Raw genomic sequence first — 18,142 nt, 5'->3', positions numbered from 1 at the left:
AAGCAGCAATGATGTGATGTAACGTCTTACTTGTTTTTCCTTGTTTCATTTCCTCTAAGTTTTTCATTACCTTGTATTTTAAATAAAGTAAACCCTGGCTCATAGTTGGCATCTAATAAGTATTTGTTGAACTGAGAGGGAAGGAAATAAATGTTTTAATTATGGCAATGGCTCCATGAGAATGAATCCGTGAATATGAATTCATATGAAAAACTACTTCAGTTAATTTCTTGGGATAGGAGAAGGGTTAACTTGATTACATTATAAGGGGAAGCTGAACAATTTATAGCATCTTTTATTTACATTTAGTGTTTTAGTGTTAAAGGGACCCTAGAGATGAAATGGCTCAGCCTCCTTAATTTATAGAGGAGGAAACCAGAGCCCTGAGCTTAAACGGCTGAGCTGCAAGAAGAATTCATTTCTTTTTCTTTGCATTTGAGTCAGCTTCTAAAGGGACTTGCTCAAGGGCACTGGTTTTACTAAAACTTCCATCTATTCTAGGGGCACTTACATATCTACAAAAAATATACAGAAGTTAAAGGCCATGGTTAAGAACATCAGCTTTTGGATCAGAGAGACCTGGTTTCAAATCCCTTCTCCACTTACTAGTTATGTGACCTTGGACAGATTGTCCAAAGTATTCATCAAATTACCTGATCTCTCCATGCTTCAGTTTCCTTATCTATAAAGAGGCGATGACAAATCCTGTCTTCTTCGAAATGGAAATAACAAACCTTCATAGATTTATTATTGATAATAAATGTGATGAGGTATATAAAGGTTTATCACCAAGCCAGGTGATAGTAAGCAATCAGTACACATTAACTGTTATTATAAAATGAATTAGAAGCGGGAGAGAAAGTTGAAGGGAAGTGATATAGGCGAGGCTAGTCCTATATTTTGCTAATAGGAGGCCACAAATTTGGCTCCAAGCTTCCTTATAGCCAACATGGGGGAGGAAACGTGATTGACTACACAGTTCACAAAGAGGTTAGACATATTGATTTTACATGCCTGGCCAAACCAGAACTTCCCTCCTCTACTCCCATCTTTGTATTTCCATACAATTTCTCTTTCTACCACACATGTTAGTATAGGTTTGAGAGACTTGTTGAGTTACAATAGGGCTCCCCAAGTCTGCCCAAGACTCTGTCCTAGCATTTCTCACAGAGACCAGCCCACCCCTGCTTCTTGATAGCACCTGTAGGAGAGAACCCAGCTAAGTGTTTTCCGCTCAGCACATGCCATTCTCAGGAAGGCCAAGACCGTGGAGGAGGCCAGGGATGAATTTGGGGTCGTGTAGCATATCTCCATCACCTACATCAGGCACTCCTTAATAGTGGGAACCAGTGTCTTTACATATTCACTCATTCCATCTCACAGTGAGTAGGTGGTGGATACTCTGTAAATGTTTGTGATTTGCAGTAATAAATGAACGTATGTGGAGGAGTTACTGGTACGGAAGCCCTCGCATTTTTGGGTCTGGTTGTAACGGAGAGATTATTTCAGCCTGTACCGATTTTTTAGCCAACTCCAGTGACAGCATTCAAGGCTTAAATCTTGGTATTTTAAATGAAAAATAAAATCTCTGTGGACTCTTCTTTCCTGGGTTCTGATGTGCAATGACCTGTGTTATTACATGTCAGAATGAAATAGAACCAGTTTTCCTAAAAAAGGAGAGAAGTACAGTTCTTGCACTTCTGGTATCTTTCAGAATAGGTATACTAATTGGTTACCTTCCAGGACAGGTACGTCACTATAACTCGCGTAAAGGCATGGCCAAATCTCATATCTCAAAAAAATAGTATATGGTTTGCTGGGGATATCACCTATAGGGGAAATGTAGAAAGGTTATGCTACACAAAAATACTTTTTAAATCTGCATCTTGAAATTATTGTAAAATACCCTAAATTTTCTGTAGAAAATATTCAAAGTTGCTTATTTTAGCTGGTATTCTTTCTTCCCATGTATTTGTTAGAGTCAAGAATCAATTCCTTTTCTCTGGATAATGATTCCCAAACCCATCTACCTTGAGTCTCTCCTCACTTACCCAAGTTAATAAAATCGGATGAAAGATAATATTGGCATTTAGTCAATGTGGTGTGTCTTTTTCTTGCTTGTTTTCTTACTTGAGATACAAGTAAGTATCTCATTCCAATTTAATTTACAAGCTAGGAATCCTTTAAATGTTAAACTCAAAATAAATTAAAAGGTTGTTTGAGGTAACTGGGGCTCACATAGAGCTAGTTGACTTGTTTCCTTATGCTATACCTAAGCCTGGATTTAAATAGTAAAATAGGATTTTTGGGTTTTTAAAAAATTAATCTTTATTGGAGTATAGTTGATATACAATGCTGTGTTAGTTTCAGGTGTTTAGCAAAGTGAATCAGTTATACATATACATATAGCCACTCTTTTTTAGATTCTATTCCCATATAGGTCATTACAGAGTATTGAGTAGAGTTCCCTGTGCTATACAGTAGGTCCTTATTAGTTATCTATTTTATACATAGTAGTGTGTATACGTCAATCCCAATCTCCCAATTTATCCCTTCCCTCCCCTTTTCCCCCTTGGTAGCCATAAGTTTGTTTCCTACACCTGTGACTCTATTTCTGTTTTGTAAATAAGTTCATTTGTACCGATTTTTTAGATTCCACATATACGCAATATCATGTGTTTGTCTTTCTCTGTCTGACTTAACTTCACTCAGTATGACAATCTCTAGGTCCATCCGTGTCGCTGCAAATGGCATTATTGCATTCTTTTTTCTATTTGACCAAAATAATAAGTCTTGTAACCCTTTTCTTCTTTCCTTTGCTTTTACCCTGTCTCAAGCCAACATGTCACTGAAAGATGAGCCAAGAGTAAATACCTCTGCACTGCAGAAAATTGCTGCTGACATGAGTAATTTGATAGAAAATCTGGACACGCGGGAGCTCCACTTTGAGGGAGAGGAGGTGGACTACGAAGTGTCTCCCAGCGATCCCAGGATACGGGAAGGTAAAGACTGATGGTCTGAGCGAGGAGAAGAGAGTGTATCAGGTTGCTTGGCAGAGCACAGATTTGAAATAACCGGCAGATGATTGATCATCCTTGCTGATGTCACAACTCTGAGCTCATTTTCATTAGCTGTTTTCTTGTTGTAGCACGTTATGATTCTTAAAAAAGATGCCTGCTGGGGCTTCCCTGGTGGCACAGTGGTTGAGAGTCCGCCTGCCGATGCAGGGGTCGCGGGTTCGTGCCCCGGTCCGGGAAGATCCCACATGCCGCGGAGCGGCTGGGCCCGTGAGCCATGGCCGCTGAGCCTGCGCGTCCGGAGCCTGTGCTCCCCAACGGGAGAGGCCACAACAGTGAGAGGCCCGCGTACCGCAAAAACAAAAACAAAAACAAAAAAAAGAAAAAGAAAAAGATGCCTGTAAAAAGCAAGTTATGCTAATATCATTGTGTTCTTGAAATAACTTTGTTTACTTATTTATTTTTTAGTGTATATCCCTTTCTCAGCTATTTATAAGACTCAAGGATTTAAGGAGCCTAATACACAGACGTATCTTTCCGGCTGCCCAATAAAAGTTCAAGTTCTGGAAGTGGAGCGCTTAACATCTACAAAAAGGGTCAGAGCATTTATAGACTCAACTTGTATCCGTCAATATATACGATTTAACACATTGCCTTGCAGTTTCCTTCCTCCTAGCTATGGCTATGCTTTTAACTTTCGGTTTGTGTTTTTGTTTATCACTTCTGAGTGCTCATCACCTCTCAAGTTTTTGCATCCTTCTCATTTAGTCTTTATTCTTATTCATCTGTTTCCCCATTCTGGAAAATGCTTTTTTAAAAAGGCACTTAAGGCAGATTGTAAGTTTAATAAATTGCGAAGGGCCTCTCCCCAGTTTTCTGTTCCATGTGGACTTGTGAGGCATTGCTCTAACACCTAGAATGCCAGATGTAAGCCAGGGAAAAGTTTAGCTTTCCTAATGCTTGTTCAGCAAGAAAATAATGATACTACCTGGCTCTTGAAAGAAACAAAGCCAGGAGGCTGCACTGGCCAGTGCCATTGCCCAGAAGTGCTGCTGAGAGAGTTCTGCTGGCATACCCTGCCCTTCTGACTTGTTCCTAACACCATCCCTTAAGCTTCACTCACGTTTTCTCTTTAAGCTCTGGAAAGACATTGGGAGTAGAGTTTTCATCAAGCAAACCTGCATTCTTTTGAAGGGGATTGGACTAGGAGAAGCTGTTAGGGTAGCTGCGTTTGCTCTGTTACTGACTGGATTTCACACTTGTCAAGTCTGAGGGTAGAGAACATTGACACAGGCTGGTGGCCTTGGTCCGTTTGAGTTAAGCTCTGGCCCTGGCAGAGTAAGGCAGCCATTGGCTCCTGCCTCCGGGGAGGTGTAGAATAATCTTTCCGCCGGGGGCAGGCTCTGGAGGATGGCACGTGCTGCCCGCTTCCTGACGATCTTGCCTCGCGCTCTGTCCTGACCTACCTGTGCATGTCCCGGCTCCTAGTTTACAGCCACCTCGGTATTCAACTTTCCTTCAGGCTCTTCCTGTGAGTTGGGTCCATATCTCCCTGATACACCACTGAACACAACCTACCAAGAAATGTCTCTAAAATGACCTTTGCCTTCTTATTTCGCCTACCAGCATTTAGATGGAGAGGTGATAACATGTGGAGGTTAAATGCACAGACTCCAGAGCCAGACCACATGGTTTAATTCCTGTCTTTGCATTGTGACCCTCAGCCATTTACTTAAACTCTCTGTTTCTCAGCGTATCCTCATCTGAATAATAGGTATCATAGGACACACCTTTTAGGTTTGTTATGAGGGTTTAATAATAATAAAACATAGTATAATATAAGAAAATTATATATTGTATTATACAAGTATATACTGTATAATACTATGTATTATTATTATTACTAGGTATCTGCTCATGTTATTTGTGAAGATAAATATTTAAGCCACCAAACCAGGGACTTCTCTTTGCTCACACTCTTCTGTTGGTCAAGTGAGTTTAGTTCTGTTCTTTTTTTATATATATTAACATTTTTCCTTTGGATCCTAATTTTTAAAGTATAGTTGATTTACAATATTATATTAATTTCAAGTTCTGTTTTAAATCTTAGTCTGTGTAGGAAAGCTAAGGAGCTTCCTTATCCTACTTAGTGTTTAGTTTACTAAGAAATATGAACTAAATTCATGCAGTTTGAATGTGATTTCAGGTAAATAAAAATGACACTTTTCTAATGACTGAATGCATTCTGTGTGCCGGCTCATGGTTAGGCATTTCTCTTTTCACTCTCATGACGACCCTGAGGGACATATGTTGCCCCGCCTCCCCAGCAGGAGATCTCCCACTTGCCCCTCCCACTCCTCCTCCCACCCTTCTCCACCCTGTGCTCTGTCCCCCCAAGGCTTCCTTGCCTTTGTCTTCTGGCAGGGTTCAGGCAGTGGAGAGCCCAGACTGGGGCCACCCTGGCCTAGCTGTGTCCCTTGACCAAAGGCATCCTCCCCACAAGGCAGCCTCTTTACGTGGCTCTCTCCTTCCTACTCCAGCACCTGGTCTTGCCTCTTGTCCCTTTGGAACTGGGGATGCCTTCCTGAGTCCCAGGTAACTGTCCTCACGTTGTGGTTTCCTTACTCTTATCACACCTTCATGGGCAGTCCCTTTATTAAAACTTCTCACACTATTCCAGTTCCAAAAAGTTCCAATAATTCTGCTGGGATATTATCTGACAGAAGTGATGCTTCGCTAAGGCTTCATAGCTGGTAGGCTGCACTACAGTGTTTCAAGCCTTTAAAATCTTCAGAAAGGATGGGACAGGCTGTTTCCATTGGCCCACACTGCCTTAGAATTGCTAAGAAGTTTAGTGTCCACAATTCTGGGTTTATGTGTGAAGGATAAAACTTGGCACTTGCAGTGTTTTCTAAGTATTCAGTTTTCTTAGATTGGGAATATAATCCTAGGATATGGGGCAGCAGTGTTTTCTAAGTATTCAGTTTTCTTAGATTGGGAATATAATCCTAGGATATGGGGCAGCTCATTTAACTTGTATAATTTTTCTTATTTATTTGGCTTGTCTTAAACTGAGTACTTTTCGCTTGAATGCAGAGTTTCTGACCACTTTGAGTTCTCCGGCAACCTTCTCTCTGAAACATGATGCAGGATGATGCCTGTAATGTTGGCCAAGGTGAAAGACAGCATATAATATTAGACCCCAGAACTGGGTTTTTTCGACTTCTGGTTATAGTAACTGTCATGGATCCCAACTAGAGGCAAAGCAAGAGCTGGATTTGAATATTTACCAGCGATATGTTTGGATTCCAGGCTTAAGAGTACAAGTTACATTGATTCCCGTGCTCATTTTTATATACTACATCCACACAGCGTGGTCCATGCTTTAGAAGTTTGCAAAATGTACCAAACATCAGTAATGATTGGCAGCAGCCCGGGAATCACCCGTGGGGTTGCTGACACCAAAGCCTGGATAAGCTAGTAAAGTAGGAGACATTTACTTTCTTTCACCCCCAACACTTATCAATACCTGTGGCGCCTCAATCTCCCAGCAGGGGCCAGTGCTCTCTAGGTGGTCCAGTGTCCACTACCCTCCCCTGTCCTCCACACACCATGGGAACTTCTCCACAATCTCCTGTGCTTTATAAATATCCCTCCATCTCCTGACACTTTCCACAAAATCAAAACTTGTATCCCCCAGGTCTGTTAGCTCTTCTGATTGAAATAATTCACTAGTCACTAAGATATATTTGCGTTTTAGTAAGAAATATTTTAAAAATTTTAAGTGGAAATTCATTCTAGTTAAGTAGTTGGGGAGATATTTTGTGTGTAGGAAGATCTTTTGCTTTTTTCCCTCTAATCATCCTGTACCTTCCTAGTCACTGGTGTTGCTTCAGGACAGGGAGACGTTATAGACGAGGATGGACCTTGCAAGGCATTTCAGAAGGAGAGGGCATTAGTGTCTTTTGTGAAGAGCTGAAGTGGGCTAAGAATGACAATGGAAGTCATTTCCTCCAGCTTCCCTCTCACCCCCTCCACTGTCTGTTCACTGCTTGTACTTTTGGACAATCCCCCGATGGCTGATTAGGGCTTTCACTCATTGTCTCTTTTACCTGGTTTCTTGTTTCAAGGGTGGATGTGTGTGTCTGTGTATGTGAAACAATAGGACTGATAGGGGTTTACCTTTGGTGTGACTCAGAGTTTGTCTTATGTATATCATAAGATGAATATTTAAGAGCATATTACTTCTGTCATCGGTCGTTTTGGAAAACTTTTTGCTTCAGTACTTACACAGAATAAGTAGGCTGTATTTAAAAATACATCCATGTTACTTATTACTTAGCTATTGTTCATTGAGAGATTTTGGAATTTTTGTTGTTATCTAAACTATCAACCATTTTTATTTATCGCTATAGGTACCAAGCATCAATCTTTACACTATTGAATTAACACATGGGGAATTTAAATGGCAAGTTAAGAGGAAGTTCAAGCACTTCCAAGAATTTCACAGAGAGCTGCTCAAGTACAAAGCCTTTATCCGAATCCCCATTCCCACCAAAAGGTAACTGTCCCAGAATTAATTATAAAGTTGTCCCAGTATACAAGTTGGATTGAAAGAATATTTTATTCGTGGTATTGATTAATTGGTCCATTGTTGGTGGATATTTTTTTATCAAATAGGCTCTTCTAAAAATAAGCTATCTCCTGAAAGATGCTGTGACAGTCATGGTTTAAAGAATAATCTAATAAATGTTTGCATTGTGTGTGTGTGTGTCTCTGTGTTTTAGACACACATTTAGAAGACAGAATGTCAAAGAAGAGCCTCGAGAGATGCCAAGTTTGCCCCGTTCATCTGAAAACATGATCCGAGAAGAACAGTTGTTTGGTAGAAGGGTGAGTCCTTTCACTCTTCTGTTGTTCTGAACATACTTGTGCAGTGCTGTAGAAACTTGGCATCTACTGCGGGGGGAGGTGGGCCTGGATGCAACTTCTCTCACCTGCTGATCCATCACCCAGGCTGGTTTAGCTTTTCTGGAACTAGTTAGGTAACCCTTCTTCCCCGAGCCACTCTGGCCCTGGGGAGGTTGCATTTTCCCAGAAGAGGAAGAATGTTCTATGTCAGGAGTGACTTTATGTGGAAGCTTCCTACCCCTCAGAAACCTTTTGGGGTTCATTGTGAGGCAAGATTGAGCTCATCATTGAGGGCTTTGAGAGCTACTCTCTTTTTTTTTTTTTTTTTTTTTATGCGGTACGCGGGCCTCTCACTGTTGCGGCCTCTCCCGTTGCCGAGCACAGGCTCCGAACGCGCAGGCTCGGTGGCCATGGCTCACGGGCCCAGCCGCTCCGCGGCATATGGGATCTTCCCAGACCGGGGCACGAACCCGTGTCCCCTGCATCGGCAGGCGGACTCTCAACCACTGCGCCACCAGGGAAGCCCTGAGATCTACTCTTTTAAAATAATCTATTTCCATATATTTGCTTCAGAATTTGTAGTGGCTTCTATGGGCACTATGGACAATATGGAGGTTCCTTAAAAAATCTAAAAATAGAGCTACCATATGACCCTGCAATCCCACTCCTGGGCATATAACAAGAGAAAACCATAATTAGAAAAGATACATGCACCCCAGTGTTCATTGTAGCATTATTTACGGTAGCTAAGACATGGAAGCAACCTAAATGTCCATCGACAGATGAATGGAAAAAGATGTGTTATATACATACTATGGAATATTACTCAGCCTTAAAAAAAGAATGAAATAATGCCATTTGAAACAACATGGATGGACTTAGAGATATCATACTAAGCAAAGTAAGCCAGAGAAAGAAAAATATCATATAATATTGCTTATATGTGGAATCTAAAAAATAGATACAGATGAACTTATATACAAAACAGAAATAGACTCACAGACATAGAAAACAAATTTATGGTTACCAAGGGGAAAAGTGGGGGGAGGGATAAATTAAGAGTTTGTATATTAACGTATATACACTACTATATATAAAGTAGATAACCAACAAAAACCTACTGTATAGCACAGGGAACTATACTCAATATTTTATAATAACCTATACGGGAAAAGAATCTGAGAAAAATAGATATGTATGTGTGTATGTATAACTGACTCACTTTGCTGTACACCTGAAACTAACACAGTATTGTGAATCGACTATACTTCAATTAAAATAAATAAGTAAAAATTTAAAAAGAATTTGTAGTGGCTTGTTCTAAATATATGTAAATATCATTCCCAAACTATAGATGGGACAGTTAGAGTCTCAGAAGAGAAGGACAAAGTACAGACACGTGCAGCAGTAGAACAGAAACCTCAAGACGGGGGACACTTCTGCCCACACTGATTCAGCGATATGGTGCTGCATAGGGCAGAAGATTAATTCACTTTTTACCAGAAAATTAACACATAAATGTCAGTTCTGTTTTGTAATCTGAAAGTTTTATGTTCTGAGAGGGATGTATTCAGGGTTCCTTGTCCAATGGAAACATTAATAAATAAATAAATAACTTACAGAAGTTAAGGTGGAACAGTCATGTCATTTGTCACTGTTTACATTTCCCCCTAAGTATGCTGATATCTCTAATGTAAAATATTTGCATTACAGAAACAACTAGAGGATTACTTGACAAAATTACTAAAAATGCCCATGTATAGAAACTATCATGCAACAGTAAGTACTATTCAGTGATTTAAATTTTGAAATAATTTATAAAACTGTAAAGCTAAATTTTGGATCATTTTATTAACACAAGTGCTTGTATTCACTTCTGCATTATTCCTTGGGTTAAACTAAATGAAATGAATCCAAAATTGATTTGTCAGCAAGGATCCAGTATATGAGGATGCTGTTTTTAAAATATCAACTATAACAATTAATATGTCTATAACAACAGATTTAAATGAACTTGAAATGCTACCACAGGCTAGGTTATCTAGAAATCAACCTCCTTCTCTCCTCAGGCTTCCAGAATAATGCCGAAAAACATTTCTAATGCTGAAGAAAAAACATTGAGTAGTAGGTGATGAAAACAGTTGAGCAGAGTGGAATACCCAAAGATTATACAGAGCATACTGTGATTGCCATCTGATTGGCCTGTGATGCCCGTAAAAGGCTTGTCTTTTCACGAGTAAGTGAGAAGCGTGGGAAAAGCTAAGGAGAGATAAAGCTCTAGAGAATTCAGAGAAACGAGAGGAGAGGTGGTGAGGCTTGGAAGCAGCTGCACAGACTTAAGTTTGGGAGGCACGTGGCTGGCAAGCAGGAGGAAGTGGGCTTTACAGAAGGCATCGGAAAACAATGAGCTCTGCCTTCTTAGAGGCCCTGGAGGCCTGGGGCAGGGGTAGGGGCGTGGTGGTGGTGGTGGTGGTGGTGTTAAAGGGTTAGCCTTCAATTATCCAAAGGTTCAGATAACTGAGAGGGCACTGCATTATCATATTCTGTGCCTGTGTATGTATAAACCGTATTGCTGTGGAGGTTGAGTATGTGTGTATGGTATGTGTGCAGAAATTCAGAGTAGCTGCAGCTATGATTCGGCCTCTAGTTTAGAGAATGGCATGCACACATGAACAGAAAGAGGGAAGCCTACTGTATTTAGGAGAGGAAGCAAGGGTGCCTTGACTCTTGGGAGTTTTTTGGTGCCTCGCTGCCCTGTTGCTGCCTGCCTATGTGTTGTTAATGGATGCTGGGCATGCACCTAGCTGGTCCCCTTTACACACAAACGACCTGGGGCCGGGCCACAGCCCACCTTCTGCAGCAACTTGCACTGTGATGTTCCATTGACTTAAAGGACCTTCTGTGGTTTCATAATCCTGGAGAAGCGTTTTCCCAGGGAAACCAGCAATTTGGATCCAACCAGAGAACCTCAAGAGAAGGCTGATGGGAAGGATTTCTTCCTTTCTAGGACTCAGGAATGTGCATCTTTGAAAGAACATAACGAATAAGGATATTACTTCTATTATTACTAAAAATGCTGCTTCCTGTCGTATTCTCTGAAATCAGACATGCTGTTTTCTTTGATAGAGAATTATTTAAATGCGTGCTAGTACCAGCATGCAATAATTTTCCATTTGTTTTACTTTCCTGCCTGCCTGTGACTTGGCTTTAATATTTCTTTTGGCCCTTGAACAGTACTTGCTGAGTTTAGTCTTCTTTTTCTGCATGCCTTTCTATATTTTGGAGTCTAATGTTGATTTTTAAATGGTTACATTTTTTCAAAATGTTCATTTTAATTTCTTTTCCAATTATAAAAATCTTTTAAAAGTTGAGCCATATTGTATTTAGATATTCCAGAATGTCTTCTAAACATTTCCTTTGGAAGGGAAAACCTGGTTTAAACTGACTGAATATATATGTTCCTTCTTATTTTTTATTTTATTTTATTTTTTGCTGCACTGCGCAGCTTGCAGGATCTTAGTTCCCTGACCAGGGATTGAACCCGGGTCCACGGCAGTGAAAGCACTGAGTCCTAACCACTGTACTGCCAGCTGCCAGGCAATCCCTCTTTTTTGGTGGCTACTTAGATTATTCTCCCTAACAGCGGAATTCTCCGAAATACTTCAAGCATGGGATACAATTTGATCTGTCTTAATTTTCTAATGTTATTTTCCTCTCACACTAATTATAATTTGTCCCAGAGACTAGATTTGCAGGCCTCTGTCTCATATTCGAGAAATTAGATTGGCATCTGTGTGTCTCCTTTGATAATTGTGAGACATATTAAAACTTCTGTCTGCACAAAACATATTAAAAGTTATTTTTATATAATTACATATAATTAACTTATATTTTTATAAGTGTAAAACGAGCCCCTAGTAATTTCTAGGGTCCGTTATTACCCCTCAGGTTTGTTGCTTGTCCCTTTGGCATGGGAACCCTTTGCTTCCCTGTTTCCCTAACATTTAAATGTGCTTTTCACCAGTTCCATTGGAAAGAAAAAAGATATTGATTAGTACATTATTCAGAGATCAATAAGCCCTATGGACTATTGTCAGGCTAAATTGATCTTTAAATTCTTATTCCTGAGAATCGCCTGCCCAAATCGAGAATGGAATTCTTATCCTTGAAAATGCATGGAGAAGTTTGGACAATACCATATTATATTTCAAATTGTATTATTTAGGATTGCTTCTAAATTGGCTTTGCCACATTTTTTTTCAAATCCATAAATCTGTATTAGAACATTTATTGCCAAATATTTTTTTTCTATGTAATAAGACTAGTTCTTCCTCCAGATTTCTCTTTAGTAAACCATTAGGATAAATTTAAATTTTATCTTAATACACAACTTTACATTTTCTGCATTGCTAATGTGCACCTTTTTATTTAGATGAAATTCTTTACATTTAGCAATTTTGGTATGATATTCTGAAGTTATCGTTTCTGAATTAGTTCAATGAATATTTCTGTTGTCAACTATTTGATAAGAGCTATGTGCATAAGAAAATATCCAGGTAATAGATAAGTGGTTTCCCTGATGTTTGCTTTTCATTTCCTATTCTTCCATTCAACTAGTCTCTGACTTTGCATAATTTAGTTACACCTGTGTAGTAGTTTCTTCCAGTGTAAACTAGGGCTAGTATTTTTCTCTCTGCTCCTTAGAGATAAAATGAGAACTTATGGCTTAGGATCTTGAGACATTTTGGATTCTGTGGCTTAAAGTCTGTGGTATCACTTCTAGTAACCTATGTATTTCTATATTTTCTGATTAGAAAGCAGTTCCACAAATCAGATTTTGAAAATGTGTGGTACCGAATTACCACGTTTTATATAAGAAATAAAATGTAAAGACCTTGACTTTTTCAAAATCCTTATAAAAAGTCCTATGTGAGGATATGTTTGATTTGGGGTTTTTAAAGATATTTAAATCCTTTTGAATTTCAAAGACTTCTTCAAATAACCCTAAGAAAGAAAACTGAGCATTTAATTGGACTTCACAAGTACTGACAGCTTTGAGAGGTGTGTAATTTTTCTTACAAGGTTAATATTAGAGCGTCCCAATCACGTATACAAAACTTCAAAGGAAAATTGTTATGTTTCATTTTATTAATCCCATTTACAAGCCCAGATCAAGTGCCGTTTCCTCTGTGATGTCACATTAGCTAGGAAGTGGTCACCCTCTCCCTATAACTCTCTAACTTTATAACTACTTTTCCATGTAACTGTTATGGTTCTTCCCATAGAACTTGGTTGATGTGGAGTATTTTCCACGTCTGTTCTCCCCTTTGCCTCCTAATGCCAGGAGTGTATCTTTTTTGTCTTTAATTTTCTGTTAAGGCTGTTCCTGCCATGGTCTACTGCCATTGGCAGATCTCTCCATGACCTTCTTGAGCATTTGTCTCTTCATCTTAGAGCACACGTCACTTTCTTGATTGTATTAATTGTGTATATATGCTTTCAGGGCAATACCATTGTTTCAGGGCAATACTCTTTCAGGGCAATACCATTGTTATTGATCTGTGTCGTCTGTAGAGTACCCCAGACGTGTTTATACGTGAAGGTACCTAATAATATCTTTCTGAATGCATAAATTTGCCCCCCTCTTTTTTTTGCTTTCTAAAGTTTGGATTTTTGGCCTCTTTTCAGACAGAATTCCTTGATATAAGCCAGCTGTCCTTCATCCATGATTTGGGACCAAAGGGCATGTAAGTTCCACTGTCGGATCTCTAAGGAGAAGTGTGAAAAGTTGATGAGCATTAACACTTGATTTTTTAACATTTGCCAAGGTGATAGAGCTCACCTGGCTTCACTGATAGCTGCTTTTCTTCCCAACAGAGAGCAACTGAGGGACCTATTTATACAAAACAGCGTATCTTGCTACTTTAAACAAGGGTGTCAACTGCTCTACTCTCCTCCTCTAACCCCAGAGTAGGGGTGTTTAACAGAGGTAGCAAATATGATGTGTGGGAGAATGCCTTAAAAATCAAATATACAAGATCCCTTCTTTTAATCACTTATACTAAAAATAATACTGTATAAAATGTATGCCAAGTAACAGGATTGAAATTTGCTTAATGATTATTTTCCTTCATAATATGAGAGCCTGATATTACAAAGAGCTTAACTTTTGTAGTAAAGAGCATTGACAGCAGCTGTTTTAATTTTTGTTTGTTTAGCCATTATTATTATTCTTTCTTTTCACATCTTTCAAAACCAGGATATTTTTTCTTCCAAAGTATCGATAATAGCTTTGCTCTGCTTCTTTGGCATGGCTTTGTACCAGAACTGTAGGTGAAGGGATGCAGAAATATATCTCTGGAATCTGTGTGTGAGCACCTCCAGTGGTCTCAACAGCAGCTGAACATTCCTCGTGCAGGCATTTAGCAACGTGTGGGGTCTTTTTCAGGCTGTCACAGTGACTGGAGGGAACGCTCAGCATTTAGAGCCAGAAGCTGGAATGCTTACGGTCCTGCAGTGTGTGTAACAGAATTATGCTGCCCCCAGTGCCAACAGGCCTGCATCTGACTGGCGTACTTTAAAAGATTAGCTGCTGGAGTACTCAGCCTAGTAAACATAGCATTGAGCTATTTGACAGTGAAAGAGGAAAAACTGGGGAGGAAAGACACGGGAGAATGAAACGGTATATTTAGTCCTAAGTTGTGAGGCTGTATCAGCTAAATGTGAGCTGGAAGCTTGAAGATGATGGGTTAACTTGATGTCTCTTTCAGAGAAGGTATGATAATGAAAAGATCCGGTGGACACAGAATACCAGGCTTGAACTGCTGTGGTCAGGGAAGGGCCTGCTACCGGTGGTCCAAAAGGTAGGACTTGAGAGTTTTGTGTGTTTGTTTTAATAAACTGAGTATTTGGGGAGTTTTTATATACTAGTTTTCAGTGATAAATCTTTGAAAGTCATGGCAGAGCAAATTTTAAATTAAGTTCCAGGTTTTAGCTCTATTTAAACATTCTACTCAAACTTGGACTTGTAAGCAGAGTGTGCCAATTGTATACATAAAGACCTAGTGGACCATAGGATTCAAAAATTGCTCTGCCTGGGCTTCCCTGGTGGCGCATTGGTTGAGAGTCCGCCTGCCGATGCAGGGCACACAGGTTCGTGCCCCGGTCCGGGAGGATCCCACATGCTGCGGAGCGGCTGGGCCTGTGAGCCATGGCCGCTGAGCCTGCGCGTCCGGAGCCTGTGCTCCGCAACGGGAGAGGCCACAACAGTGAGAGGCCCGAGTACTGCAAAAAAAAAAAAAAAAAAAAAAAAAAAAAAAAAGAAATGGAAGCCTTGATCTGGTCCCTTTTGTCATTTATTGAGTGCCTAACGTTTGCCAGGCTGTATTCTAGCCGCTGTGAGAACAGTGGTGAACAAGACGAGGTCCCTGCCCTCACAGAGCTCTATTGGAGGGGAACGCAGGCAGTGGAGAAGCTGACAAGCAATGTGAACGACATCAACGCAAGTGGTGATCAGAGCTTTGAAGGAAAAAGAAGGCAATGGGATAATGAGGGACTTGAGGACTGCAGATGGCGACTTTAGCTCTGGGAGCCAAGGAACTGATGTTTGAGTGTAACCTCTATGAGAAGGGGCAGCCCGAAAAGATGGGGGGGAAGACTTTGTTATATAAAGGAAATACACCTCCCCGACTTTTAAAGTCTGGATTATATCAGACTTCAACCAGGACAATCTAAAAAGATATGATCCTCCCAGGAATGAAATGTGTCATCATTTTAAATTGTATAAATCTTTCCATGAAGCTTGAAGCCTTGGTTCCATATGAATAAGTATTTCCTGAGTCACATTCGTGGGGTATAGAATGTCAGTACCAAATAAAGATGATAAGATATAGCTGACAGAATTTGTTTCGAAAATTTCCCACACCAGAAGGCTATTGGTGTCTAAACGGGAGTTTACTTTTAAGGGCAACACTCGGTCATAACTCTTTTTGTTATTTTTGTATCCATAAAAGACCATTCTGATTGCTTTATATATTCTATATTGACAGATTGCCATAAGGCAAACAAGGCAATCAAACTTTCAGCCAAGTCTCATAATGACCTTGTCTCAGGCACAAGTAGAAAGAAAAAAAAAATGGCAAACACAGCCAACATTTCTTCCCACAATTTAAAACATCTACTTAAACAGCACATCCTATTGATGGACTAGATGATGTTTCTTATCTCAAATAATGTCTTAAAAGAAAGAGAGAGTTTTTAACACATTTAGCATTTACTTTACTGAACTGTGAGCTATACCAAGAATTACAATTTTTAGACAGTGACAGTGTCTAAATGATTTCATTTACTCTCTGGGGCCCATTTGTACAGCCATTATTTAGGCAAAAGGATTGCTTTGCTGAAGACTTGCTCTCGGCCCTGGGAAGATACCAGTGGACGTGACACACATTCCCTGCTCTCAAGGCTCTCATTTTCTAGTGGAGGAGAGACAATAAACAAGCAGACATAAATAGTTCCAGATAGTGATAAGTGCTATGAAGAAGCTAAACAGGATGGAGTAGTGGGTGGGATGGGAGCCCAGGAAGGCCTCCCTGTGGAGGAATGTTTAAACCAAAGGTTGATAGATAGGAAGGGACTGCCCATGGGAGCATCTGGAAGAAATAATTTCTGGGTGAGGAATAGCAAACGTGGAAGCCCAAAGAACAAGTGTAGCAAGTCTCAGGACCAGTGCGACCACCGTGGTGGGAGTGAAGGGGAGGAGATGAGGCTGAGAAGGTGATGTCTGGCTCATGTGGTCTCTCTGTATCTTAATGACATGGCAAGTAGTAGCACAGGCGGTCACATCTTGTTAGAACAGACCGTAATCTCACCTTGTTTAGAACAAGAGTACTCATAAAAGCTCACGTGTATTGGTGCCAGGCATCGTGTTAAGCAATGTCCATGAATCATCTCAGTGATTCCTCACAAACACTTATGAGCTGGGCATTATTGTTATCCTCATTTTATGGATTTAGACCTCAGGCTTAGTTACCTAAGTTCACAGAAGTGCACAAGTGACGAAACCGGAATTGGAGCCCAGGGAGGCTGACTTCAAGGCAGACGCTTAGTCCCTGAGCAGCAGGGACTGACCCCCTGAAGGCTGCTTGATGGATTCCTTTCTTCATGCATATTCTCCTGTTAAAGAAAAACATCTTTTGACAAAAGAGAGAAAGGGGAGAAACCAGAAGAGGTTTAACGAATGGCATAATTAAGAAGAGCTTTAAATAAAGGCCAGGCATCCATTCACCTTAGATCTAATGACTGTTGTAGAGAACAACTCATCATTGTCCAAACGGAAACCAGTATCTTTGGCCTTCAACTTTCAAACTCCAGCAGTCACTACTAAACTGTTCTGTATTTCCAGGCTCCACATCTTGGACTTCCTTTCTCAGTGTGACAAACCTGCCAGCTGTGGTTTTCAAAGCCTGTGGCTCCTTCCCCGTCAGCAATATAGCACACCGGAGCTCTGGGCCTGTGCCCTGCTGTCTGCTCTCTAGCTTGCATTGAAAGTCAAGCTGGGACAAGGGACTGTAGCTAAAGAAGGACCTTTACCAGATATGTGATCCATCTACTCTCTTTTAACCTTGACCATCTCTTTATCAACAGGCAGCTACATGTCTGGACTCATAACTCAGCCCCATCAGAATGCCCTAGTTACCATGTGATATCATGGCCTTGGCATTTATATTGAGCAGAGTTATGAGAATTCTTATAAAACATAAATTTCTGCATTTGCTGAAAATTATTGAGAATGTTACCCATTAATATTGTTCAATTGCCTTATTAGGTTCCAAGTGAGAAACTTCCTTTGGAATTTAGTTTTTTGGTGGGCGACCTCTTTATGTCCTTAATTTATTCATTTGATAAGAAAAACCAGGAAGGGACTTCCCTGGTGGCTCAATGGTTAAGAATCCGCCTGCCAGTGCAGGGACATGGGTTCAAGCCCTGGTCCGGGAAGATCCCACATGCCACGGAGCAACTAAGCCCGTGCACCACAACTACTGAAGCCCGCGCACCTAGAGCCCGTGCTCTGCAACAAGAGAAGCCACCGCAATGAGAAGCCCATGCACCGCAACGAAGAATGACCCCTGCTCGCCGTGACTAGAGAAAGCCCGCGCACAGCAACAAAGACCCAACGCAGCCAAAAATAAATAAATAAATTTACAAAAAAAGAA

General features: G+C 40.4%; 1 protein-coding gene across 8 annotated transcripts in view; it reads left to right on the top strand.

Moving 5' to 3' along the window:
* Positions 1–18,142, top strand: part of PLD1 (phospholipase D1) — a 202,814-nt gene that overhangs the window by 81,686 nt on the left and 102,986 nt on the right. For all 8 annotated transcript variants that reach the window (XM_073803900.1, XM_073803901.1, XM_019946108.3 and 5 more), the window contains 7 exons: positions 2,838–3,002; positions 3,486–3,613; positions 7,433–7,578; positions 7,805–7,910; positions 9,642–9,707; positions 13,617–13,675; positions 14,699–14,791. In XM_073803900.1, coding sequence (XP_073660001.1) covers positions 2,843–3,002; positions 3,486–3,613; positions 7,433–7,578; positions 7,805–7,910; positions 9,642–9,707; positions 13,617–13,675; positions 14,699–14,791 — 758 coding nt within the window. In that variant the 5' untranslated portion in view covers positions 2,838–2,842. The remainder of the gene's footprint in view (positions 1–2,837; positions 3,003–3,485; positions 3,614–7,432; positions 7,579–7,804; positions 7,911–9,641; positions 9,708–13,616; positions 13,676–14,698; positions 14,792–18,142) is intronic.

The sequence above is a fragment of the Tursiops truncatus genome, chromosome 4, assembly GCF_011762595.2.
Source record: "Tursiops truncatus isolate mTurTru1 chromosome 4, mTurTru1.mat.Y, whole genome shotgun sequence".
Taxonomy (NCBI): domain Eukaryota; kingdom Metazoa; phylum Chordata; class Mammalia; order Artiodactyla; family Delphinidae; genus Tursiops; species Tursiops truncatus.
The sequence above is the reverse complement of the archived record's forward strand: the minus strand, read 5'-3'. Positions and strand labels throughout refer to the sequence as shown.